The sequence below is a fragment of the Trachypithecus francoisi genome, unplaced genomic scaffold (assembly GCF_009764315.1).
Source record: "Trachypithecus francoisi isolate TF-2019V2 unplaced genomic scaffold, Tfra_2.0 Lachesis_group1, whole genome shotgun sequence".
NCBI classification, from domain to species: domain Eukaryota; kingdom Metazoa; phylum Chordata; class Mammalia; order Primates; family Cercopithecidae; genus Trachypithecus; species Trachypithecus francoisi.
Genome location: NW_022681454.1, coordinates 4,832,741 through 4,859,552, shown reverse-complemented (window position 1 = coordinate 4,859,552; position 26,812 = coordinate 4,832,741). Strand labels below are relative to the sequence as shown.

The window sequence follows — 26,812 nt, the reverse complement described above, 5'->3', positions numbered from 1 at the left end:
CATCACTGACTTTGTTTTCCCAGCTCAAGTCTTCTGAGACCCACACGAGTTTGCAGCCGGCCGACGTCTGCTCTCCTAACACATGTGCTTATCGTCCTGACATCTCTTGCCACCAAATCATTAGCTGGAATCAAAGTGCTCAGTGTGTGCTCCACAGAGGGCTCCACTAACCCACAGGGCAGCCTCTGCAGCTCACCTCGCCCCAAGGTACGAGGAGCTCCTTTTCTTTATGCCACTAAATGAACAGGTTCTCAGCCACCCACCTGCTGACAATCCCACCCATTTCCATCATGTCTCCAGTCGCATAAGAAAAAGGCCACTTATAAAAGGAAAAAAAAAAAAACAAAACAAGGAGAAGGACAGCATCCTGGTGGCTCAGAGGAACCAGGGGGCCAAGTACCTGGACGGCTGTAGTGCTGTGGCGACCGTGAAGTTGGGGTGTAGCGCCCGAGGCTGACCGACCCAGTGGAGCTTGGGCTGGAGGTCCGGCACTGCTTGTAGGACCGGTCATCCTGATCCCCCTGGAGGGAAGATGCAGCTTGTGAACATCCAGGCTGGGAGCACTGCCCACCCCTTGTCCACCCATCTCCCCACACCATTTGGTGTTTGTCCTCCCGACCCAGTGGATGACTCAACATGGCCCCATGTGGGAATCGCCTGCGCCTGTCAGGGCAGGTCTGAAGAGCCAAGTGGGGCTGGTGCGGTGCAGACACAGTCCCCGCTGTGCCTGCTGGATCCTTGCCACAGGGTGTGGTACAGGGACCCACTGGTGAGGATCCCCTATCTTCCCCTGCTGCAGGTCGGGGCTCCAGCTTCATCCTCCAGGTCTCCTCCTGCCTGACCCTTGCCAGCACCCAGCTCTTAGAACACAGTGTGAGAACCACAGAGACTCCCCCAGTCCTGATGGGGGCTTCTCACGTGTGAACTGGGGGCTCTAACGGCCCTGGAGGCACATTTGGAGATAGAAAGGTACTCCACCCCAGGCTGGGAAGCCCAGTTGAGTCAAACCCACAAGCAATGACATGGCAGACTTCATCCAAGCAGGAGCAGCTGTTTGCAGCAGGCAGAGTGGGAGGCAGCTGGCGTGGGGTGGCGTGGCACCATGGCAGGGGGGAGAGCAGGCTGCCTGGCCCACCACAGCTTGGCATGCTGGCCTGGGTCATTACATGGCCCAGCCCAGTGTCCTGGTGCAGGGTAGATGCCGCTGTTTTGCCCTCAAGGCCAGCACTGTGATGAGCAAAGGAATTCCTGGTCTGGGCCCTGGCTCCCCTGGCCTGTCGGAGCATATCTCCCACCCCAAGGTGTGCGGTCCCTAACACCTGCCTAGTGTGCCACCTCCATGCGCTCAGGCCAGCCCTCATGCTAGGTTCCTACCTGGGCTTTGCCCTGCACCCTTTGGCGACTGTCTAACCCCAGCCACGGGCATACTCTCTCAGGCCGGCTAGTGCCCTGTCTCTACCCTGGGTGTCCTCTGCACAGCTCTGTCCACCTTACAGGTGTCCTGGCTCCTTGTTCAGCCTGGACTCAGGCCTTGCCAGCTACATGCAGGTTCAGCAGCTAGGTGCAAGTGGACCATTGTGTGTTTGGCCGTCACATCCCTGGATCCAAGGGTTTGATGCCCAGCTGCTGCTGGCCGTGTTCTTCCAGCAGAACAGCACCACCAAGGCCCACACTCGCCCTGTTCCTCTACCATCCCCCAGCGCTGTGTCTATGGGGACAGGTTAAGGAGTCAAGCAGAGAAGCCAGGCAGGGGGCTCTGCAGAAGATTCCAGTTCTCCAAAGCTGTCAGGAGCTGGGGAGGAACTCAGCCTCAGACCACTCCTAAGGGCTGGATTGGGAATCCTGGCTGTGGGCAGGGAAGGCAGGAAGCAGGCAAGTCCCGATGAGGGTGGCCGAGGTCCTGTGACGACAGTGACCACCTTTGGACCAGAAGCCTGCAGGCTGTGCATGGCTGTGCAGCCTCCCACTGAGCAAGTGTGCGTGCTTTTGTGCCCCACTCTGGGGTACAGCCCGAGACAGGGACCTTTGCAGGGAGACCAGGCTCTTCCCAGGAGTGTGCTCTGTGTCAGGCAGACCCTTCACCTCATCTGGAAGGGGAGCTGACATCCCTCCCTCAGGGGTTCCCTGTGCAGGTAAATGAGGAGATGAAACGATGCCCAGCCCCAGGCCTGGGGCATCAAAAGTCACCGGTACGTAGGAATCACTGCCCTAGGGATATAGCACCCAGGTACCACAGCTATCACAGCTCCCATGGGGCAGGCTGTCTGGGGCAGGAGGCTGGAGAGCCCAGTGGGTGAGCACAGGCTCTGAGCCACCTGCTGGGCTGAAATCCTCCTGCACCTCATAGTGCGTGACCCTGGAAAGGTTATGTGACTTCCCTGTGCCTCAGTTTCTCTGCAGTAAACTGGGGAAAATCACAGAACTTGCCTCTGGCGGTCGTGGTGGGGGATGAATAAATATAATTTTTTTTTTTTTTTTTTTGAGATGGAGTGTTGCTCTGTCACCCAGGCTGGAATGTACTGCTGTGATCTCATCTCACTGCAACCTCTGTCTCCTGGGTTCAAGCAATTCTCCTGGCTCAGCCTCCTAAGTAGCTGGGATTATAGGCACGTGTCACCACACCTGGGTAATTTTTGTATTTTTAGTGGAGATGGGGTTTCACTATGTTTTGGCCAGGCTGGTCTTGAACTCCTGACCTCAGGTGATCTGCTCACCTTGGCCTCCCAAAGTGCTGGGATTACAGGTGTGAGCCACCACGCCCAGCCTATAAAATGTTTACAACGGCACCAAGCACAGGGGAAGAGCTCAGGGCACGGCCATTGCCTGGGCTCTCTGTTCCTGGCTACCATGACATGTTTCTGCTGCGGCCACCTGTGTGGCCACACAGACTGCAGTCTGACTGGCAGCTGTCTATGTCACGGATTCATTTTGAGAAACAGAAAAAAAAAAAAAAGCTAGCCCACTAACAGTAAAAGCTCTTTTATAGAGAGACACGTCCAGTGTTTCTCCACGAGGACTGGGTGCTTCCCATACATCCCACGTGGAGGGGCAGGAGGCAGAAAGCGCTCCCAGGCTCAGCCAGGCTCCTGAATTTTCCCCTAAAGGAAGCCACAGCCCAGACCACGATCTGCTTAGGGGAGACCTGCGTCCCAGGTAGCCACATCCGCAGGGCTGGCAGACACACGGGGGGAGGCATGCAGGTGCGGTGTGATCATAAAAATAACCAGCAGCCAGGAGGATGCCCCACGTCACAAGGGCCGTGGCCCGGGGCCCCATGGTGAAGAGCCACCAAGGAGGCCCTTCCCGGGGGTCCAGCTGGGCGGTTATGTTTATAACCTGGGCGGCAGCGCCACGGCAAGCGGGGGCAGGCGAGAGGGTGGTGGTTACCTCGGTCGGCGTTGGCGAGAGCAACTGAGGGGACTGTGGACACAACACACAAAGTGGCCGTTAGTGCTGGCGCCAGGCAGAGAGGGAGAGGGCAGTTCCGTGACTGGCAGGCAACACAGGCGCAAACACCCACACAGAGCCCTGATCCTCCAGACAGGAAAAAATCTCTACCCCAAGAGACACAAGACAGGGCTCCAGAACCTTCTCTTTGGAGAAACATGGTGAATTCTTCCCAGAGAAAGAAGCCCCCGGGGAAGCTGATTTTGTGCCAATGAGCCCAGAGCTTGTCTCCACCTGGCCACCCCCGTGTCCCACTGTTCTCCACAGAGACGTATTTTCCCAAAAGGAAGGCCCTGGCTCAGGGCACGGGCAGCAACATCCTGAGGGCCCATCACCTCGGTTTTCTCTGGACAAGAGAGAAAAGGTGCGCAGCAGAGGCAGAGGGCGATCAGGAGCCTTTGGGTTGGAGCCAGCTCTGCCGTGGGGGCCCTGGGGACCTAGACAGTAGGCCGACCCGTCTCCCCAGGCTGTCACCCCATCCACCACCACCTGCACGTATGTTCAGTGAGGGGCCCAGAAAGAGCACAGCCCTTGTGAGGTGAGCAAGCAGTGGGAAAGAGAATACCGTTCCCTCGGCAGAGCGGGGGGGCACTCTGTTCACAGGAACCATGGTTATTACAGAGCAATAACTCGACAGCCTCTGGGAGGCTGCCACAGGCCCTGTGCCATGGGAGGTGGGAAGCTGAAGGCTATGGGTGAAATGATGGAATCGAGGGAGAACCCTCAGGCTGCTCCTGGCCATCGGCATAGAGGAAGCTCTGTATGGACACACGTGACCCAGGCACCCGGCCCTGCCCACCTGCCGAGGCAGGCCCCATGGGGTGGCACTTTATGGCTGAGAGCAGAAGCTCACACACAGGTGCCAGGGCTTAGCAGAGCAGGGAGGCCAACCCAGGTCTCCCCAGAGGGAGAGGGTGACTCCCAAGTCACAGCCCCTCCCTTCCTGCCCCTTCTCTGCTCTCTGGGGACAGGTCCTGGGGTCAGAATCATTCATGGTTCACACATGTCCTGCCATTTGAGGGACGCAGCCCCAGAGAGGCTGAAAGAAACCTCAGTGACAACAGCTAAGGGCCCATGTCCACTTGGGCCTGGAAGCTGTGTGCTGGTCACACCATGAGACCCCTGGGAGCAGGACAGGGAGTGATACCAGCCCACTCCCACACACACCACCTCTGCATATGGGCCTTCATGGCCACAGGGCCCTCCTGCAGGGACACATGCACTCAAACCAGGAAGGGGTGTGCCCGACGCCCCAAGGCTGTCAGGAGGTGGAGGAGGAGCACGAGACCAGTCCTCTAGGCTTGAATCGCATGCCCCAGAGAGAGCGCCAGGATGTGCTGGGAAAACAGCCAGCACATTCTGTGGTCTTTGCAGGGAAGAAGGGACTGGATTTGGGTCTCAACCCTATGGCCAAGTTGCGAGTCCTCACGGACTGTCTTCCAGTGCCTGGTCCAGGTGCAGACCAGATGTTGGACCATAAGGCCCACACCCAGCCTGGGCAGGGTAGGTGGGTACAGGTGGGTGCAGTGGGTGGCTGCAGGTGAGTGCAGGTAGGTGGGTATAGGTGGGCACAGGTAGGTGGGTGGTAGGTGGTGGTAGGTGGGTATAGGTGGGCACAGGTAGGTGGGTGGAGGTGTGTGGTAGGTGGGTGGCAGGTGGTGGTAGGTGGGTGCAAGTGGGTGGGAGGGTGGTAGGTGGATGGTGGGTGGGTGCAGGTGGGTACAGGTAGATAGGTGCATGTAGGTGGGTAGGTGGTAGGTGGATGGGTGATATAGGTGGGTACAGGTAGGTGGGTGGTAGGTGGGTGGGTGGGTGCAGGGGGGTGCAGGTAGGTGGGTGGGTGGGTGCAGGTGGGTGCAGGTATGTGGCTGGTAGGTGGGTGGGTGCATGTGGGTGCGGGTCGGGATGCCCTCCCTCAGCTCCCCTCACTGGTCCCTCTCATTGTCAGTGGGGCTTGTCACCCACATCCTCAAATTCCATGATCCCCAGGGACAGAAGCAAGTTAGGAGAGGACCTGCCAGCCCTGAGCTCTTCTCACCCTCCCTGCACAGCCCTGAGCTCTTCTCACCCTCCCTGCACAGCCCTGAGCTCTTCTCACCCTCCCTGCACAGCCCTGAGCTCTTCTCACCCTCCCTGCACAGCCCTGAGCTCTTCTCACCCTCCCTGCAGAGCCCTGAGCTCTTCTCACCCTCCCTGCAGAGCCCTGAGCTTTCTCACCCTCCCTGCACAGCCTGAGCTCTTCTCCCCTCCCTGCACAGCCTGAGCTCTTCTCACCCTCCCTGCACAGCCCTGAGCTTTCTCACCCTCCCTGCACAGCCCTGAGCTCTTCTCACCCTCCCTGCACAGCCCTGAGCTCTTCTCACCCTCCCTGCACAGCCCTGAGCTCTTCTCACCCTCCCTGCACAGCCCTGAGCTCTTCTCACCCTCCCTGCACAGCCCTGAGCTCTTCTCACCCTCACTGCAGAGCCCTGAGCTCTTCTCACCCTCCCTGCACAGCCCTGAGCTCTTCTCACCCTCCTGCACAGCCCTGAGCTCTTCTCACCTCCCTGCACAGCCTGAGCTCTTCTCACCCTCCTGCACAGCCCTGAGCTCTTCTCAACCTCCCTGCACAGCCCTGAGCTCTTCTCACCTCCTGCACAGCCTGAGCTCTTCTCACCCTCCTGCACAGCCTGAGCTCTTCTCACCCTCCCTGCACAGCCCTGAGCTCTCTCACCCTCCCTGCACAGCCCTGAGCTCTTCTCACCCTCCCTGCACAGCCCTGAGCTCTTCTCACCCTCCCTGCACAGCCCTGAGCTCTTCTCACCCTCCCTGCACAGCCCTGAGCTTTCTCACCCTCCCTGCACAGCCCTGAGCTCTTCTCACCCTCCCTGCACAGCCCTGAGCTCTTCTCACCCTCCCTGCACAGCCTGAGCTCTTCTCACCCTCCCTGCACAGCCCTGAGCTCTTCTCACCCTCCCTGCACAGCCCTGAGCTCTTCTCACCCTCCCTGCACAGCCCTGAGCTCTTCTCACCCTCCCTGCACAGCCCTGAGCTCTTCTCACCCTCCCTGCACAGCCCTGAGCTCTTCTCACCTCCCTGCACAGCCCTGAGCTCTTCTCACCCTCCCTGCACAGCCCTGAGCTCTTCTCACCCTCTTGCACAGCCCTGAGCTCTTCTCACCCTCCCTGCACAGCCCTGAGCTCTTCTCACCCTCCCTGCACAGCCCTGAGCTCTTCTCACCCTCCCTGCACAGCCCTGAGCTCTTCTCCCCTCCCTGCACAGCCCTGAGCTCTTCTCACCCTCCCTGCACAGCCCTGAGCTCTCTCACCCTCCCTGCACAGCCCTGAGCTCTTCTCACCCTCCCTGCACAGCCTGAGCTCTTCTCACCCTCCCTGCACAGCCCTGAGCTCTCTCACCCTCCGCACAGCCCTGAGCTCTTCTCACCCTCCCGCACAGCCCTGAGCTCTTCTCACCCTCCCTGCACAGCCCTGAGCTCTTCTCACCCTCCCTGCACAGCCCTGAGCTCTTCTCACCCTCCCTGCACAGCCCTGAGCTCTCTCACCCTCCCTGCACAGCCTGAGCTCTTCTCACCCTCCCTGCACAGCCCTGAGCTCTTTCACCCCCCCTGCACAGCCCTGAGCTCTTCTCACCCTCCCTGCACAGCCCTGAGCTCTTCTCACCCTCCCTGCACAGCCCTGAGCTCTTCTCACCCTCCCTGCACAGCCCTGAGCTCTCTCACCCTCCTGCAAGCCCTGAGCTCTTCTCACTCCCTGCACAGCCCTGAGCTCTTCTCACCCTCCCTGCACAGCCCTGAGCTCTTCTCACCCTCCCTGCACAGCCCTGAGCTCTTCTCGCCTCCTGCACAGCCCTGAGCTCTTCTCGCCCTCCTGCACAGCCCTGAGCTCTTCTCGCCCTCCCTGCACAGCCTGAGCTCTTCTCGCCCTCCCTGCACAGCCCTGAGCTCTTCTCGCCCTCCCTGCACAGCCTGAGCTCTTCTCGCCCTCCCTGCACAGCCTGAGCTCTTCTCGCCCTCCTGCACACCCTGAGCTCTTCTCGCCCTCCCTGCACAGCCCTGAGCTCTTCTCGCCCTCCCTGCACAGCCCTGAGCTCTTCTCGCCCTCCCTGCACAGCCCTGAGCTCTTCTCGCCCTCCCTGCACAGCCCTGAGCTCTTCTCGCCCTCCCTGCACAGCCCTGAGCTCTTCTCGCCCTCCTGCACAGCCTTGAGCTCTTCTCGCCCTCCCTGCACAGCCTTGAGCTCTTCTCACCCTCCCTGCACAGCCCTGAGCTCTTCTCACCCTCCCTGCACAGCCTTGAGCTCGGCAGGTGCACCCAGCAGCCACGACTTTCTCACCTCACACCATCCACATCAAACGTGCTGCCCTGGAGTCTCCGCTCTTGCTTCCCTAGAGGCCCTTGTTGAAGTCTCAAACCGAGAAGGCCCAGGGGAAACGTGTCTGAGAGGACTGGGCTTCCCCGTCCTGGGGAGCCCCACGCCTGGCAGCACACATGTCAAAAGCACACGCACTCGGGCGGGAGCCCCACGCCTGGCGGCACACATGTCAAAAGCACACGCACTCGGGCCAACAGCCTGGCAAAGCCTCCTCCTACCCCAGGCAGCCACGGTCATGTTGAAACCTCAGAACCACAAGAGGAAAAGCAAAAACCAACAATGCATTCCACAGGAAATGGACAGAGCAGCTCTAAATAAGAAACCTCTGAGGAGTAAGGAACGCCGTCCACAGGCGTGCCAGGAAATAAAAAATCTGCGGTTCAACCAGGCTGGTCACATTGGCTCATGAATTCACGGGGCAGAGGAGCATGGGGCAGAACCGTGGCAGTGAGGGTGGCAAGAGCCAAGAGTCTTCTACAGAGGAAATGCATCTCATGCTTTATGAAAATAATCTAATACTTCAGAAAATTAGGAGATTTTCACTGAGTTGCTGTCATCTTTGCTACAAATCAGCATGCTTCCTACTTTCTGCTCCAGTTAAGGAGGCATTCCAGGCTCACTTCTTCAGCAACGGCAGCTTTGGGGCCACAGTGCCTTGGGCATTACTGAACTAGGACATGCAAGTGGCTCTCTGATGGGCGTGAAGAGGCTGAGCATGTGGGTGAGTGGTGAAGATGGAAGTGGCTCTGGCCCCATGGGACACACGCTAGGGATGACGCCTGTCCTGCAGGGCAGCACTTGGGGGCACAGGTGTCCAGGGCCATGCGGGCAGGGTACATACCTCGCCGTAGCTCTGCCTATCCCCTGTAGAGTGGCTGATGTAAGGTGAGTAGGAGATCATGTCGGGGCGGTCGATGTCATAGATGGCCTTATTTTTAGGAAGGGCTGCCAAGTCCCTGTAGTCCAGGATCTCACCACCAAGCTTGGCCTGAGGGGGGAAAGAGAATTGGGGAGGGGACAGTCAGACCCACATCCCAGAAGGCAGCACCCCCAAAGCCAGATGCATCCCACAGGACAGTGCCCCCAAAACCAGAGGGCAGTGGCTGTTCCAGCAGCTGTGAGGAGGGTGCTGGGGTCACAACACTTGGGGCAGAGTCTGAGCTCACCCCCAGCTCCTGGTATAGGTGAAATGGGGACAGGATCAAAAGCACAGAGAACTCCAGAGCAGGCGGGCTTGGGTCCTGAGGCCCAGCCACGAAAGAGCCAGTAGGCCTTGTGGAAGTGTCTTCTCTAAGCCTCAGTTTCCTTCTGTACAAAGCGAGGGAGATGATCATATACGAAGGCTCTGGGGTCAAGGAGGCCACGCCTGTGATGTGCCTGGCATGGGGTCTGGCAGACTCAGTTCATGGCTTAAACATTTTGTACATGCCTGCACACGTATAAACACACACACAGACACATGCAAACACACACACAAACACACACATAGGCAAACACATACGCATCCCTTACTATTCATGTGAGATTGGTCCTGGGACCCTTCTCAAATCCCCAAATCCTCAAATGCTCAGGTTGTTAAATAAAATTACGTGGTATTTGCATGTAGCCTGTGCACATCCTCCCATTTGCTTAAAATCATCTGTTGGTGATTTGTAATGCCTAACACAATGCTATGCTGTATTCTTTTATTTGTATAAATAAAATACTATATTATTTTTATATTATTTTATTTGTATTAATTTTTATTGTTGTTTGCTATTTTTATTGTTTTTTAAGAATATTTTCAATCTGAGGTTGGTTGGCTCTGCAGATGTGGAACCCATGGATACAAAGGGCAATGATATATACCTACATATACATGCAGGCACACACATGCACTACACACATATGCATGCATACCCCCACACAGAGAACGTGTCTGTCTGAGACTGTGGAGGTATAGACACCCCGTCACATCCTGGCCCACTCCCACATACTAGCATACATGTGTCCACACCCACACACTGACACGTGTTCACACATGCAATCACTCCCCAGGCCCATGGCTCACTCACACACATCCAGCACACCCCCCACACTGGCACATACACCTGCACACCCAGACTCACCCACAAACGTGCAGACACACCTGCCCACACGTACTTGCACACAATCACCCCACCGCCACCAAGCAAGTTCACATTCACCGCCCCCCATGCCCACACGCACTCACACACATTCACATGCACTCTGGCAGCCAAGCACCTGGCATCTGACAGGCCAGCTGGGACACCCCCTCAGCAGGGTCGGGGGCCCTTCTGTCTTGTCTACCCCTGGCCCACCCTGGCCCGCAGAGGCGCTCCTGCCCCTGCTGAATGAATGTGGCACGCGGGGAGAACCTCTGTGTCTGCTCAGGCAGGTCTAGCTGGTGCGTGCTGCTCTCTGCTCTGATTCTGCCCAGCCTTCCTCTGCAGTACCCCACTGTGCACTGTGCACACACTCTTGCCCCTGCGTGTCCCCTTCTCCCTGGCTCTGGGCTCTCCAGGAGCTGCCTGGGGCATTTTCTAGCCACAGGTGAGTCTGGTAGAGATCGCTGTTGCTGCTTCTCAATCCGGCCTCAGCCTCCTCTGGACACAATGAGCTCTCTACCCCAAGACATGCACTGAGCTGAGCCCTCCGTCATCTGCTCACAAAGCACAATGATGCCAAGAAGGGGTGCTGCCAGAAGCTCCTTTTCACAATGTGGAAGCCAGAGCCCAGAGAGGTTGGGTAACTTGCCCAGAATCAGAGAGCCAGGAGGGTGTAGGGCAGGATGTGACCCTGGCTGTCTGACTCCAGAGCCCATGCTCCCCACCACAGCTCTCCCCTTTCCAGGCCTCACTGCCAGGCGAACGCCTCTCAGGCCCAGATGCATCCCAGTGTTCTCAGCTCAAACCTTCCGGGAGCCCCTCCTCGGCTGGACAATGCCAGTCCTCATTGTGGCCCCCAAACTTGGCCTTCCTGTTCCTGGCAGCTTCACCCTAAGCTGTCTCTTCCCCATGTCCCCAACTGTGCCAGGTTCAGCCCCCTACTCCAGCTTTCCTGTATACTTCCGGCTCTGTTAGCCCCCAGCCCACCTCCTCCACGAAGTCTTCCCTGATCACCAGGCTTGAGGTTCTCCTGAGATGTTGGGTCTTGGGGTGAACCCTGTCATTTGCGATGTGCATGAAGAGAATGAAGTTCTGACATCTCAGACCTGTGGCTGCCCCTTTGGAGCCTGGCGCAGGGTTCAAAAGACCTGAGATCCAATCCCGAGCCAGTCATTTGTAGATCTGATCCTGTAGGATTTTCAGCAGTTCCCCTCTGCCTTCTGGGAAATTGGAACTCTGGTGCTTGTTTACCCACTTATCCATGCCACTTGGCACTCAAGTCCTTACAGCTCCCAGTCACCCACAGCCTGGGGGCTTTGCACCTGCTGTTCCCTCTCTGGGATGTGCAGGTGCACATCTTCCCACACATCTTCCCTGAGCTCCACCTCTGTTCCTTCCAGACTCAGTGGAGGCCCCCCTGCCCCGAGTTAGTGTTGATCTTCATCTGTTGAGTCATCCTGTATTCCCCCAAGACTGTGGCTCCTGGAGGTCTAGGATTCATTACTGACTCCCTTGCCTGGCTGTGAGCTTGACAGCAGGCTTGTGAATGGAACGAAAGCCAATCAAGCATTTGCAAAAGTCAGGTGAATTCTCAGTCAGATGTCTGGAGAGGTGTGTGTTGCATCCTCCCTTCCCCACCTCCGTCCCCTCCCAGCAGTGATGATCACAGCATTCACCTGTCCAGCCCCACAGCATAGGGGGCCACCTTGCCCTGGGTTAGTTCCCAGCCTTCCTCAGGCTTCCCTGAACCACCCGGCCCTGACAGCCGGGGTCAGAGAGGGCAGCCTGCAGGATGCCAACAGCCCCTGCCCGACCCCCTAGACAGGTTGCTAAGTAGGCTTGCAGATCCACTTCTCTCCATGCCAAGTCCTTGGGTGGTTGCCATGACAACAGACGGCACCCTCTCATTGGCGGAAGGCCTCTGGAGCGTGTGTAAAGGGTTTTTCCTCTTTGCTTTCTCCCCTCCCACACTCTACCCAGCATAATACACACTCATATGGCCACCTACGACAGTATCATTACTATATAACCCAGTCAATGATAACACAGAATGGAAGAATGCTGCTTTTATACTCTGCACTACTGACATGTTGAAATAAAGGTTACAAAATAACATGTTCAGTGTGACCCCATGTTATAAAAATTACAAACACACAGAAGGGAGACCTGAAGGGTGCCTCAGAAGCATCAGCAGGGCCACTGTGGCTGGCAGGATGTAAATGCTTTAATTTCCTCTGGTGTGCTGATTACTGTTGTTTTTTTTCATTTTTTAAAATAAATGCAGATTGCCTTTGGAATAAAGAAAAGAGCAGTGAAATAGGTGATGTCCAAAAGCCGCATGGTTTATGGAGGGTCTACCATGTGTGCACGTTTTATCCTGGAAACTAAGATGAACGAGGCCCAGCCCCTGCCCACCAAGCCCTCAGGGTCCGTGGAGGAGATGCAGTCACTTGGTGGATTCTGGTCCATTCCTATGCACGTGAATGGCGGGGGAGCTGGTCTCTTCCTGCCAGTGAAGGAAGGGGATGCTGCATTTGACAACCACCCACAGCAGGCCGGGCTGGGCAACTGCAACCTGCAAAGCACCACGATGGGGGCATGGAACGGCCCCTTTCTGAGACCGTGGGAGTGCTCAGCACAAAGCAGGGGGCTAGGCACACAGTAGGTTGATGACAGACACCAGCAGAGGTGAGATGAAAAGCAGGGCAGGCCAGGTGCGGTGGCTCACACCTGTACTCTCAGCACTTTGGGAGGCCACGGCAGGTGGGTCACCTGAGGCGAGGAGTTTGAGACCAGCCTGGCCAACATGGTGAGACCCCTCTACTAAAAATACAAAAGTTAGCCAGGCATGGTGGCATGTGCCTGTAATCCCAGTGACTTGGGAGCCTGAGGCAGGAGAATTGCTTGAACCTGGGAGGCAGAGGTTGCAGTGAGCCAAGATCGTGCCACTGCACTCCAGCCTGGGCGACAGAGGAGACTCCGTCAAAAAAAAAAAAAAAGAAAGAAAAGCGGGACAGAACCCTGGGATAAGGAGGGCTTGCCCACCAGATCACATCATCTCGGTGAAGAGCCAGACTGTGTGCACTGCCCACTCGTGTGGCACCAACCCCAAGGTGGGAGAGAGAGCGGGGCTGCTCTGGCTTCTGGCCTGTGTGGCCCCTGGGAGGGCTGGGATGCAGCCAGGCTGGGTGCTGACCATGGTACTTGGAGCACATGCCAGAATTGGGAGCATGTGTCCTTGGATTATGGCTCCACCACTTAGAGGCTGCAAAGTCAGCGCATATCTCAGAGTGGCATCAGCAACGTGGGCACACTGATGGCAGGTCCCTGGACAGCTCTGAGGCCAAGAGGAGGCAGCATGGCACTCCACGCATTCTCTCTTGTGTCAAACTAAGGGCCGGGAGACTGGATGAATTTATTCGAGGCCTTCTGTTTAAAACTGGAATTGTGAGCACACCTACTTGGCCAAGCAGGAAGTCCATCAAAGCTGAGACACAGTGCACCAGGCTGCAGTCAACCTGGGTTAAGTGTACGCCTCGCTGGTGCAGAAATTCTTCACCCACCAACATCCTGCCCCGTCCCTTGGCAGGCGTCCCACCTGAAACCTGCACTTGGGTCTGCCCCGATCTCTCCTGTGGACAGGAACCCCTTCCCCTACCCAGAACTGGGATGCCATCCGGCCTGATCGCGGCTGGGTGCCCAGGGCTCCACAGGGAGCTTGTGCTCGCCCATGTGCTGCCTGATGCAAGAAGAAAGGAGCCACCACGGCTGTTCACAACACTGAGCAGTGGGGTCTCCTGGAGAAAACCAAGCCTCGGAGTCATGGAGACCTGTGGGCTCCAAGCCCAGCTCTGCCTTGAAAAAGTGCTGCATGGCCTTGAAAGTGGGACCATGACAACAGAGGCTGCTGTCACTGCTTACTGCATGCACACACAGTCACTACCACCCCACGCCCCTTGCAAATGCCAGTTTGTTAAAAAAAAAAATGAGCTCATATTTAATGAGCAGTTACTATGTGCCATGCAGGTTCCAACAGCAACAACAACAACAGCAACAACAACAGCAACAGCAACAGCTACCATGAATGAGCGCTTACTAGGCACCAGGCCAGATGCCGAGTACTTTGCACATGTTGGGGCTCAGAAAACAATATCCCAAAGTACAGAGCCCCAGCTTGCTGAGGACTGTGACCTAAGGGAGAGTGGAAGGCCTTGGAAGCAGGGTCTCTCTGACCGCCTCCTGCCCTCCTGTCTCTCACCCTCTTCCTTCCCGCCCCCACTGAAGTCAGCCATAGAAACCAGAGTTCCTCTTCCCCAAGGCAGGTCATAGAAACTAGAAGCTCCTCCCCAAAGCCAGCCATGAAGCCTAGAAACATGAGTCTAACCTTTCCCTCACTCTGTGCACGACCTGGCCACGGAGACGTTCTCTGACCTAGCTTGCCTGAGGGTGGGTCCTAAGACCCCCCACCCTATACCTGGAGGAAGAAGGGCTCCCCAGAGAGGACAAGAAGCATCTGAGCAGACGGCCCTGCTGTTTCCCCACTCGGTCTATTCCCACCAGATCACACATTTTTTGTCCAGTCACATTTCTACATGGCCGTCCAGTTATCATCCAATCTAAGCATAAAAATAGGTCGGGCGCGGTGGCTCCTGCCTGTAACCCCAGTACTGTAGGAGACTGAAGCGAGTGGATCACCTGAGGTCAGGAGTTTGAGACCAGCCTAACCAACATGGAGAAATCCCACCTCTAGTAAAAATACAAAATTAGCTGGGTGTGGTGGCGCATGCCTATAATCCTAGCTACTTGAGAGGCTGAGGCAGGAGAATTGCCTGAACCCAGGGAGTGGAGGTTGCAGTGAGCTGAGATTGAGCCATGGCACTCCAGCGTAGGCAACAAGAGTGAAACTCCATCTCAAAAAAAAAAAAAAAGAAGAGTGTTGGCCAGGCATGGTGACTCACACCTGTAATCCCAGCACTTTGGGAGGCTGAGACAGGTGGATTGCTTGAGGCCAGGAGTTCAACACCAGCCCGGGCAACATAAAAATATCTCATCTCAACAAAAAATTCAAAAACTAGCCAGGTGTGATGGTGTGTGCCTGTAGTCCCAGCTACTCAGAAGGCTGAGGTGGGAGGATCGCCTGAGCCCAGGGAGGTTGAGGCTGCCGTGAGCCATGATCTCACCATTGCACTCCGGCCTGGGTGAGAGAGCGAGACCTTGTCTCTAAACCAAAATTAAAAAGAACAGTCCTCCTTGGGTCTTTGGACCTTCGTTTCTGAAGGCTCCTGTGTCACCTAAAACTTTGATTAAATACATTTTCTCTTGTGAACTTGTCTCTTGTTATAGGAGTGTCAGCTGTGACCCTTTCAACGGGTGAGGAAACAGACCACACCTTTGTGCCCCTACACAAACATGATCTCATTCACATGATAACTGTCATAACCATTATTTATGAGGATGATGATGGTATTATGGGCTGACCTGTGTCTCCCGGAATTCCCATGTCGGTAAAATCCTAACCCACAGGATCTCAGATGGTGACTGCATTTGGAGACAGGGCCTTAAGGGAGGTCATCAAGTTAAAATGAGGCCGTTAAGGTGGGTCCAATCCAATCTGCCTGGTGTCCTCATGGGAAGAAATCAGGACCCGGATGCACACAGACGATCCGCGAGGATGCAAGGAGAGCACAGCCACCTGCGGGCCAGGGATGGGGAGACCAACCCTGCCGACTCCTTGATCCTGGGTTTCCAGGCTCTGGAACTTTGAGACATTTCCGTTGTTCAAGCCCCCGGGAGGTCGACACAGATGATGGTAATGGCAATGGCAGCAAGCATCTCCCACAGCCTTCTTCTGGGCAGGTGCTGTGCTCACTGTCACCGAGGCAGTGCCTCCGTGAGCCCTGGACCGAAGGTACCCGGGAGTCTCCATGGCTTACCGAGGCACTCCCAGAGGCACCAGGCGGGTGGCACCTCGTCCAAGGCACGCAGCCAACCTGGTGCCTTCATGCACCCGCCTAAGTTTTGGAGTGCACGTCCCAAGGGCCACAGTGCCACTCACCCTCCAGGCCAGCAGTGCATCATGGTAACTGAGGACTCGTGTGCTCCTCAGGGACACTGTCAGGGTTAAGGTCAGGAAGGACCCTGTGTCCAACCACTACGAGCGAGGAGGGCAGAAAAGAAGCACGGCAGAGAGTGGATCCAATAAATTGTCTCAAAGTTCCAGAGCCTGGAAACCCAGCGGATCCAGCCTCCGCTGAGGCAGAGAGAACCCAGGTCCTGGCCTGGTAGGGACGGGGACGGGGGAAGGGGCTTGTCCCACGTCACCAGCCATTCCAGTGCTGGGTTCTGGTGCAGGGGCAGCCTATGCAGCAGTCCTGGGTGGCCCCTGGTTACCACCGCATAAGCCATCCCTCACCTGGCACTGGGGGTCCTCACCTAGATAAGGAATTTTGGTATTTACACAAGCAATATTAGCAAATAATAGTAACAATAATCTCCCATCTCGAATCCCACCACCCAGAGGAAATTTCTGGTAATGACTTGTTCAAATGTTTTCAATCATTTTTATATTTGTGTGTGCTTATGGAAGCATGTGAGGCGCACACACACACACACGGTCTCTCTCTCTTTAAACGGGATCACATAATTTACAACACCCTCAGCATGCTTCTTTTAGGGAGGCGTCGGGAGCATGTGCGTGCTGGTTTACGCAGATCTGGCCGTGGTTTGCAAAACCTGCAGGGTCCGCCTGGGTGCCTGGCAAGCCCTGACTGTCAGCCGTTGATGTGACGTGTTTGCACCACTATAAACAGCAGCTGTGTACACACCACCATGTGGCTCTTGTCACCAGATAACTGGGGAGAGGTTCCCAGGGGAATTGCCAGGTCAAACAAACATTCTGTGTTTCAGGTTTTCAGTCAAACTCATAAAGCCTGTACCGACCTCCACCCCGAAGCAGGGACAAGAGCAATGGCCATACCTCAGGCCCCAGATGACAGCTCTCAGGGAACTCTCTTAGGGGCAGACTCAGCCATGGCCACTGGGCCCCCCTTCTCTTTCCACCCTCCCACTGCTGTCCCCATAAAAAGGCCCCGACTTACATAAATCACACGGCTCGGAGACCCTGAGGTGCTGGAAGCTGGGACAGAAATGATGCTCTCTGAGGAAGTTCTGGTTTCCTGAGAAAGGAGAGGGGAAGAGATTGAAGCCAGGTACCAACATTCCGGGCCTCCAGAGGCGACTGTCGGGAGTTCCACTCCAGCAGCAACGCCAGTGCACTGAGGTGTTTCTTTAAAGTTGGGGCTGGGTCGGGCGCAGTGGCTCACGCCTGCAATCCCAGCACTTCAGGAGGCGGAGGTGGGCAGATCACGAGGTCAGGAGTTCGAGATCAGCCTGACCAACATGGTGAAACCCCGTCTCTACTAAAAACACAAAAATTAGCTGGGTGTGGTAGCAAGCATTTGTAATCCCAGCTACTCAGGAGGCTGAGCCAGGAGAATCGCTTGAACCCAGGAGGCGGAGCTCAGTGAGCCGAGATCGTGCCACTGTATTCCAGTCTGGGTGACAGAGAGAGACTCCATCTCAATAAATAAACAGATAAATAAATAAATAAAGCTGGGACTGAAGGAATTCTTAGAATAAACCCACAGGCTTGGCTGAATGACTGAAAAGCTAGCATCAGACAGATGCGGTGGGCCACACGGGACCAGAGTGACACACAGGCCAAGCCGTTCCGCAAACTCCAGTTATGCTCAGAGACGTCATGTTCCACCGGGATTATGGGAACTCGCTGCAGCTTAGTCCACTGGCCCAGGTCCTGGGAACATGAGACCATCTTGGTCACCCTAAAGACCCTCTCTAGCTTGGCCCCCAGCTCTGTCCTCCATGCCCTCTGACCCTCCCACGGCCCCCCAAGGCTGTCTTAGCTCCAAGAGCACCTGCTCCCACCTGACACACAACTTAGAAATGGCCCTTCGGAGGCCCCTGGCAGCCACTCTCTCCACCGCACCTCCGGGCTTGTCCTGGCCTTTTTGCTGCCATCATCCCTGGGACCTGTGTCCTCCTTGCATGCTTGCTGCTGCCTGGTCCACTCCTCCCTCCCAGACTACACCTGCTGTGTCCCCTGGGCTGACGGTTTTCATGACTATTCTGCCTCTTCCCCCACCTCAGCCCCTTCCAGCCCTGTGGACATGCTCCTTCTATGGTCCCCACAACCCTGGCTGCACCTGCTGTCCCTCCCCACCTGCAGGGATGGGGTCTCTCCCAGTTCAGCTCTCACTGGAGCTGCACGCCCCTCTCCTGGTTCAGCCCTCACCCCTGGGCCACCTGCCTGGCCTTCCCCACACCTCCTATTCACCCTGTCCAAAAGGAGGCCATCTCCACAGAGGCCTCCCCAGCCCTCAGCAGCCAAGAGCTCGACCCTCACTCTCCCCACGGCCCCCACGTCCTCTGCTGCATCAATGGTTTCCCACCCTGACCACAGCCCCACTGCAGCTCCCTCCTCTCTCATTTTCTGAGCAGACCCTTTTCTTACCACTCCCAACAATTCTGTCCCGCCCATCTCAGGGGTCCACCAATGCAGCGGTGCCTGCAGCCCGGGAGGCACCACTGTGGATGGGCTGATCTGTGTCAACGTTTGTAGGTTGAATCCTAACCCCCAGGACCTCAGAATGTGGCTGTGTTTGGAGACAGCGTTTTTAAAAGGTCACCAGGATGGGCCCTAATCCGTTATGCCTGGGGTTTCTACGAGCAGAGATCAGGGCACAGACACACAGAGGGAGGCCATGTGGAGGCGCAGGCGGCATCTACGAGCCAAAGAGGGAGAAAACACCCCAGCTAACTCTGTGATCCTGGCCTTTTGGGCTCCAGAGCTGTGGGAAGGTGGGTTTCTGCTGCGCAAGCCGCCCAGGCCAGGTGCCTTTATCGGGGAAGCCCCAGATGCCCCAGGCTGGGCATCATGCGGCGGCTGGCGTGGGTGACAGCCAGCGCCTCCTACACTCAGCGCACACCAACAAGGATGGGCAACACCAGCGCGGGACGTGGGGCCACATGCAGCAGTGGGAGGACAACCCTGTGAGGCATGTGGGTGGCGCCCGGGCAACCCTGAGTGCAAACTTGATTCTGCATCTAGAAAGGAAGGAGAGGAGGGAGTGGGCATGACACTCCACCACCAGTCCGCCACCTCTGCACTTGTCCCCGTTCCACTGGCCCAGTTCCTCTCTATGCCCCGTGTCTCCTCATATCCTAAGCTTGGCAGCTGCTGCTGCCTCTGCCGCCTCCTCCTCTAGGAGGCCTGCCCGGCTTCCTTGGGCCTCCCTCAGCCCTGGGGCTACATGCCAGGTGGGCATCAACTCTGGGGTCTGCCTGCCCCCTGAGACCACGGATTTCTGCAGGCTGGCAAGGGTTGGGTCCTCAGTCATGCCCAGGATGGCCCAACACCACCTGCTGTTTGCAAAGTGGACAGCTAGTTCTGAGGTATGTGACATAGGATCTGCTGTCCCCACTGTTCCTGGGCCAGGTCGAATGTTTTACAGGCCAAAATGATGGCTGCTTACATTTTATATGAATACATTGAAACACCCTTCGAGTCTCAGCGTCCTTCTCCATCCCCCGGCACCGCCTCCCTGAGAGGCTTTCCGTTTCTGAGGATTAGATCAGGGTTGAGGCACGTGAGGTGCTTAGCACTGAAAAATTCTCCCCACTATTATGTCAGTTCAAGGTGGGCGCAGGACATGATCTTGACAGAGAACCCTCTTCTCTGCAAAGCAGACGGACACTGGGTGTTTCAGAAGAAAGATTCCCTTAAGCTGAGCACACCAACAGCAGCGCAAGAAAGTCTCCCAGGCTCCGGAGGAATGTTTCACAGCCTCCAACTGTGCCTTGGTAAAAATGGGAGGGAGGGAGTGTTGGCTGGTTTCAGCACCGGGCCAGGGGTCGGGTTTGCTTTCTGCATGTTTGAGGGAATCTGGGTGGGGCAGCCAGGTCACTGTCTTCATTCCCCTCCCTGGGCTCAGTCTCCAGCTCTGTGATGAGTGCGGAGGAGTCAGAAGGGAGCTGAGTAGGCCTGATTTTCCCCAGTGGGAGGAGGCTGGAGCTCTTTCTGACTTTCTCCCTACCCCACTCCACTCGCACAAAGGTGCTTGGCAATGGAACTCAATATCCTTATGTTCTCCCAGGCCCCAGTACAAATGCCTTGTTCAGACCCACAGATATGGAAGGGCTGGGAGCTCACCTGGCTCCAATCCCCACTGGCTGTGCCTGGCCCTAGGGAGGCAGCTGTCCTTCTACAGCCACTGGGGGGGCCTGTCATTAGGGTCACATGGTCTGACCCCTCTCATCTCCATGTGAAAGCCGAGGGGCTGAGGCTCAGAGAGGGCTAGCGACTTGCACCAGGTCACACAGCTGGGAGGAGGCAGAGCAGAACTCCAACGCCAAGCCTTGCTCTACCACCTTTGGCCACTGCTGAGAATTGCCAGGACCATCTTGCTCCCATTCACCGGGAACGGCCCCATGTTTGGTCTCAAGAAGCCTGTTTCCTTCTACCTCACTGGCCCCCACAGTCTCCAGCTTCCTCCTGGGCTCCCACCCACAGTAGCCATCATGGAGGCCTCTGTGCATGGGGGAGGCCTCACTCTCAACTTTTCCAAAGGAGACCCACCTTGGAAACCCACGGCCTAAGGGACCAGCCTGGCCAGTCCAGGCTTCCTCCACTGAAGTCACCCAGCCCCTGGCCAGAGCAGGGACCCCTCTGAGCTGAGCTGTCCCTGTGGCCACCTTCATTGTTCTTGGGGGTTACCTTGGGCCACTCACAGGCACAGGGCCACCCCCTTCCCACCCCAGGGTCCTGAAACCCACGTTCAGTTCCCTGAAGATCACTGGCTTCTCAGACACACCACCCAGAGCCAGAACCAGACTGGGCCATCAGCCACAGCTCCAGGAAGCCACCTGTGGCCACCGCCAGCTGGGCCTGGGCCCCTCTCGGTCACAGCACCTCTGAGCATCCTGCACATCCAGCCTACCCATCCACGTCTGTCTCCCCCACCAGACGGGGGCTCCTTGGGGGCAGGGACCCCTCAGGTCTTATTCATCTCTCTGTTCAGTGCCCAATCCCAGAGTGCACACAGTAGACGCTTCGTGGCTTGTGTGTCAAATGACCACATGATCAAACGCCCGAGGCAGGGGGCACTGGGGACAGGGCAGCTAGGACCACATCCTTCTCACATCTGCTGAGCACTCTGGCCAGATGCCAGGGACGTCTGACTTGCCATCTGTAAACCAAAAATTAAATGCTAGGGCTCCCCGGCCATCTCAGTGGACTCTATCCAGTTGGCCAGGGCACCCCAAAGTTAACCTAGAAGACTAGATCTGGCCATGATGGGAAGCAGGGTTCAGACAGGCCTCACTATGCCTGCCTCCCTTTGGAATTCAGGAAAAGCCCACCAGCATTTAACATCAACACAGACCTTAAGTCTGATGAGAAACATTTATAGTTTATTCTCTCTGAAGCCTGCTACCTGGAGGCGTCATCTGCATGACGAAACCTCAGACTCCACAAAGAGACATTCCTTTCTATAGATATTAACTCTTTCAACCAACTGCCAATCAGAACATTTTATGTTTTATTTTTTATTTTTTATTTTTTTTGAGACAGAGTCTCGCTCTGTCACCCAGGCTGGAGTGCAGTGGCCGGATCTCAGCTCACTGCAAGCTCCGCCTCCCGGGTTTACGCCATTCTCTCGCCTCAGCTTCCCGAGTAGCTGGGACTACAGGCGCCCGCCATCTCGCCCGGCTAATTTTTTGTATTTTTTTAGTAGAGACGGGGTTTCACCGTGTTAGCCAGGATGGTCTCGATCTCCTGACCTCGTGATCCGCCCGTCTCGGCCTCCCAAAGTGCTGTTTTTTGAGACAGGGTCTCACTCTGTTGCCCAGGCTGGAGTGCAATGCTACAATCTCGACTCACTGCAACCTCCGCCTCCCGTCTCAAGCGATTCTTGTGCCTCAGCGACCTGAATAGATGAGATTACAAGCACATGCCACCATGTCTGGCTAAGTTTTGTATTTTTGGTAGAGAGCAGTTTCACCATGTTGGCCAGGCTGGTCTTGAACTCCTGACCTCAAAGGATCCACCCACCTCAGCCTCCTAAGGTGCTGGGATTACAAGTGTGAGCCACTGCGCACGGTCAATCAGAATGTTTAAAAATCTGCCTATAACCTGGAAGCCCCTGCTTTGAGTTGTCCCACTTTCTGCACCAAACCAATGTCAATCTTACATGTATTCTGATTGATGTCTCATGTCTTACTGACATGTATAAAATCAAGCTGCACCCCAAACACCTTGGGGCCCTGTTCTCAGGGTCACACAAGGGCTGTGTCATGGGACAGGGTCACTCATATTTGACTCAGAATGAATCTCTTCCAGTAATTTACAGTTTCCCTCTTTCTGTGGACAGGTCCTTGTCCTCGGAGAGCTCCCATCCCCACGGTGCAGAAGGGGCAGCCATGCGATCAGGGCCACCTTCCAGGCTATGGAGAACAGTGAGTGCTCTCTCCTCCCTACTGCAACCTTGCCTGGGGCAAGGGGCTCAGGGGTCAGCCTCTTGCTGAAAAGCAACCCTGAGGCAGGGATGGACTGGCTCCTGTGAGGGTCCTGGAGCCCTGCAGGAGCCAGCACAGAGGGGTTAGGACCGGGAGTCATTTCTCCTCTTGGACTAGCAGGTAGCATGGAGAAGCCACTTCCACCTGGGTGTCGGGTTTCCAAGAGTAAGTGAGGTTGATGCCCCCAGGAGTGGTCCAGGCCCGCCTGCCTTCTGTATACTCTCTCCTTAACTGACTTGCACCTGACGGAACAACACAGAGCAGGATGGCTCTCCCTCCCACCCCCAGGCCAGGAAGCACCAGGCCCTCCAGGACAATCAGCTCCAAGGAGAACTGAGATGTGTACGAGAACCATTAGGCCGGGAGCCATGCCAGTCCCTGGACTCAGTGCTAAGAGGCCAGCCACTCTCAGGCTGCGCCGCCTCCATGTGTTGGCAGAGGCCAACTAGCCCTCTGTTAAAAATAACTGCTTCAAAAGCAACTGCAAACACAGCCCAGGAAACAAGGACGCCTGAACAGGCCCTCGAACACAAGGACTCCTTCCTCGTCTGCTGGCAGCATCGGTGGTTAAGTGACCCCCGCCCATTAGACCAGTGACCCGGAGGTCAGCATGGGCTGGCATCAGTGTGGGGGATGGAACTGCTGCTGCCGCCTGGCCTGAGTCAGGCCTCCTGCAGGTCCCATGGCCAGTTCCACAGCAGGGGCCAGACCTGGGAGCTGGAGCCAGCCGCCCCCCACCCACCCTTGAGGGGACCTGGTTGTGGTCGCGGAGCTCCCTTTTCCAGCCCTGGTCAGTCTCAGTGTGGTAGGAGTTATTAAAAAATTATTTTAAGGGCCGGGCACGGTGACTCACGCCTGTAATCCCAGCACTTTGGGAGGCCGAGGTGGGTGGATCACGAGATCAAGAGATCGAGACCATCCTGGCCAACATAATGAAACCCCGTCTCTATTTAAAAAAAAAAAAAATACAAAAATTAGCTGGGCGTGGTGGCACATGGCTGTAGTCCCAGCTACTCGGGAGGCTGAGGCTGAAGAATCACTTGAACCCGGGAGGCAGAGGTTGCAGTGAGCCAAGATTGCGCCACTGCACTCCAGCCTGGTGACAGAGCAAGACTCCGTCTGAAAAAGGAAAAAAAAAAAAAAAAGAAAGAAATTATTTTAGGCAGATAGAAAGGAAAAGGGGTCCTTGGGAAGTTTTCGTTTTCAAAGCAGTTCTTAGAGCCAGGCTGGCATCCTTCAATATGCAAAGGCAGGCCACTAGAAACCGGCCTTCTCGCCCTTGCCCCACATGTTCCTGGCAGTGGGGCCGCCCTCACATATCCCCACGTATGTAGAACATCATGGCGCCCTCCATTTGCGTATTAAAAGGGTATGGTGGGAGGGCCAGCTCTTCCATGGCTACGTGAATGACATGCCTGGTCAAACCAACCCCTGAGCCCTGTTGAGCCTGGCTGGTGTCCACCCCACTTGGGGTTCCTTCTCTTGGCTTTGGGGCCCCCCGCCTCTTTCTCTGTACCAGGGAACTTCTTTCTTCTTTCTTGCCCATTAAACTCTCCACTCCTTAAAACTACTCCACGTGTGTCTGCGCTGTTTTTTCTAATTCAACTTGAGACGAAGACCCTGGTGTTCCTCCACTCATGGGAGCCGCATCATGAGGAGACAGGGTGGTGTCCCCATGCACACGTGCAAGCCACAGTGTGGTCTGGTGGCCTCGGCATGAGAGGCTCCCTCGCTCAGGTCCCTTCCACAGGCCTTCCGTGGGCATGGAAGGATCTCACAAATGGTGTCGGCTGTGGTCCCTTCAGAGTCACACACGGTGGCTTGCTAAGGGAAGGGCTGCTGCCTTGCTCATCTCTGAGACCCAGGGCAGCCTTGGGGTAGCTTATAGAATGAATCATGGACTGCAGCCACCATTTGAGAGGACGACGAAATTCACAATGTGCCAGCTAGCTGTTGCCATCCTGGCCAAGCTCACAGCGGGATTTCATCGCATGACTCTTCTGCCACCGTGGAAGGCAGAAAAGGGTAGATTTCCCCTGGGGCCCCTCCCCTGCCCAAAGCAGAGCCGCTAGGAGAGCATCAGGGACACAGGTGGGAAGCCAGGGCCCCTGCTTGCCCCTGTGCAGGCCTCCAGCCCTGCCTGCTCTGCTGGCCAGCAGGGGAACTGCCCTTCCAGGAGGAGTCCGGATGCTGGGCATCCTGTAGCTTCACTCAGACGGACCTCCGTGCGAACGCTGTCCTGAACCCCATCAGACACTCTGAATGCCCCACTCTGTTCCCTGCAGGCACAGCTGCTCAAACAAGAGCCCACACCTGCCGCTACAGGACATCAGAGTCACTCAGGACCCCCAAGGTAGCCTGCTTGGTGGACTGGATGAGGCCTCCAGGACACCCCACATTCGGAAGGAAATGGGAGGCCAGGGGTTGCTGAGATCCACAGCAGGAGCAGGATGAGGACATGGCCTGACCTGTGGGCCTTAGGGGTATCCTCAGGTCCTGGACCACCAGTCAGATGGGGCCATAGAACACCCTCGGGTCCCAGACCACCAGGCAGAGGGGGCCTGCCCCAAATCACTAAGCTAAAGGGAAAAGTCCAGCTGGGAACTGCTTGGGGCCAACCTGCCTCCCATTCTATTCAAAGTCACTTCTCTGCTCACTGAGATAAATGCAGATCTGATTCCTCCTTTCAGAACTCCGAAGAATGCAATCACTTGTCTCCTATCTACCTAGGACCTGGAAGCCCCTCCATGCTTTGAGTCATCCTGCCTTTGCTTCGAGCTGTCCCGCCTTTTCAGACTGAACCAATGTTCATCTTACATATGTTGATTGACGTCTCATGTCTCCCTAAAATGTATAAAACCAAACTGTGCTCCGACCACCTTGGACACATGTCGTCAGGACCTCCTGAGGCTGTGTCACGGGTGCACATCCTCAACTGTGGCAAAATAAACTTTCTAAATTAACTGAGACCTGTCTCGGAGTTTCGGGGTTCACAGACGTGAGGGTGGTCTTGGGGACTGTTTGGGGCCCCCAACACTGTAGTTGTCCTCCAATTTTCACGGCCATTGGAGTTCATCAAGTGAGTGAAAAGGTCAGCAGGACAGTCCACAAAGGCTCTTAGATGCCTCTTTGCTGTGTGCACTCCAAAATTTGTGTGTTGGAAACTTGGTGTCCCTTGTGACGGTGTTGGAGGTGAGGCCTTTGGGAAGTGACTGTTCATGAGGGCTCTGCCTTCCTGAATGGATTGATGCCATTACTGTGGGAGTGGGTTAGTTATCTTGGGAGTTTGACCCCCTTTTTCCTCTTTGTTCACGAGCTCTGGCCCTGTCTCCCCCTCCTGCCACAGGACAGCTCTCACCAGATGCTGCACCATGCTCCTGGATTTCCCCACCTCCAGAACCATGAGCCGAATCAACTTATTTTTAAATAGATTACCTAGCCTGTGGTATTCTGTGATATCAACAGAAAACAAAGATGCCCTTGTTCCCCCTGTATTATTGCTCACCTGTCCACCTGTTTACCCTCCCCACCTCCTAAGCCTCGTTGCCCCCATCCTGCAGCCTGTGGGACTGGACAACGAGCCTGTAGAACCTGGTCAGTGTCCTCTTAATGGTACAAAGATTGTGCAGGAGCAGTGAAGAGTACATCAGAGACACCAGTAAATGCCACCAACCTTGTTTCTGTCTTCAGTTCTGGCTGCTTGTCGACATGCCGGGTGCCAGATGGAGGAACCTGTTGACAAATTCCCAAGAGAGAAATGATTAGAGTTATTTCCCACATTGCAGGGGCCTGTGTGGAAACACAGAAGAGGGAGCAGATCCATGCACAGACGTGCACTCGGTCTCCACCCTTCAAGCGTCCCTGAGCATCCTCTCTGCGCTGGAGTTAGTGCCGGGCAGTGGGTACCCAGATCCCAGTGCCCGCCCCCAGGGGCTCACAGCCCAGTTGTGGGATGGAGGCAGGAAATAAACAGGGAAATGGCTGCTGTGCACAACTGCTCCCACAGGAGGAGGCGTAGGGTCTTGAGGAACCTGGGGGGCAGGTGGAAGATTCTTCTCCGAGAAGGGGGTGTTTGAAGGGGTTTCAAGTCCCTGGCTAGGATGTAGGATTGACTGCCTGCATGTTGAGGGCAATGGCTGGGCCCACCTGCAGAGACAGCTGGGGCTGCAACCTGGGTGGGAGCCAGCCTTGGGGAGGAGGACTTGGGGGGCAGGGCTCTAAACTGAGAGGTGGGAAGAGCAAACTTCAGCTGGGAAGTGGGCCTGCTCCTCAGGGTATGGGGTGAAGAACAGGTGT

The 26,812-nt window shown here is 56.1% G+C and overlaps 1 protein-coding gene across 34 annotated transcripts in view; it reads right to left on the bottom strand.

The window, feature by feature from the left end:
• The window catches only part of ABLIM2 (actin binding LIM protein family member 2), a 200,200-nt gene that overhangs the window by 66,330 nt on the left and 107,058 nt on the right, over positions 1 to 26,812 (bottom strand). For 19 of the 34 annotated variants that reach the window (XR_004437783.1, XM_033213643.1, XM_033213650.1 and 16 more), the window contains exons 8-12: positions 26,190 to 26,248; positions 17,023 to 17,100; positions 8,659 to 8,805; positions 3,388 to 3,420; positions 401 to 521 (exon numbers count right to left, since the gene is read on the bottom strand). Coding sequence is in view for 33 of the 34 variants with exons in the window: in XM_033213643.1 (XP_033069534.1) it covers positions 401 to 521; positions 3,388 to 3,420; positions 8,659 to 8,805; positions 17,023 to 17,100; positions 26,190 to 26,248 (438 nt within the window). In the remaining variant the exon portion in view is untranslated. The remainder of the gene's footprint in view (positions 1 to 400; positions 522 to 3,387; positions 3,421 to 8,658; positions 8,806 to 17,022; positions 17,101 to 26,189; positions 26,249 to 26,812) is intronic. The other 15 variants (XM_033213626.1, XM_033213631.1, XM_033213636.1 and 12 more) reach the window with 1 other exon arrangement.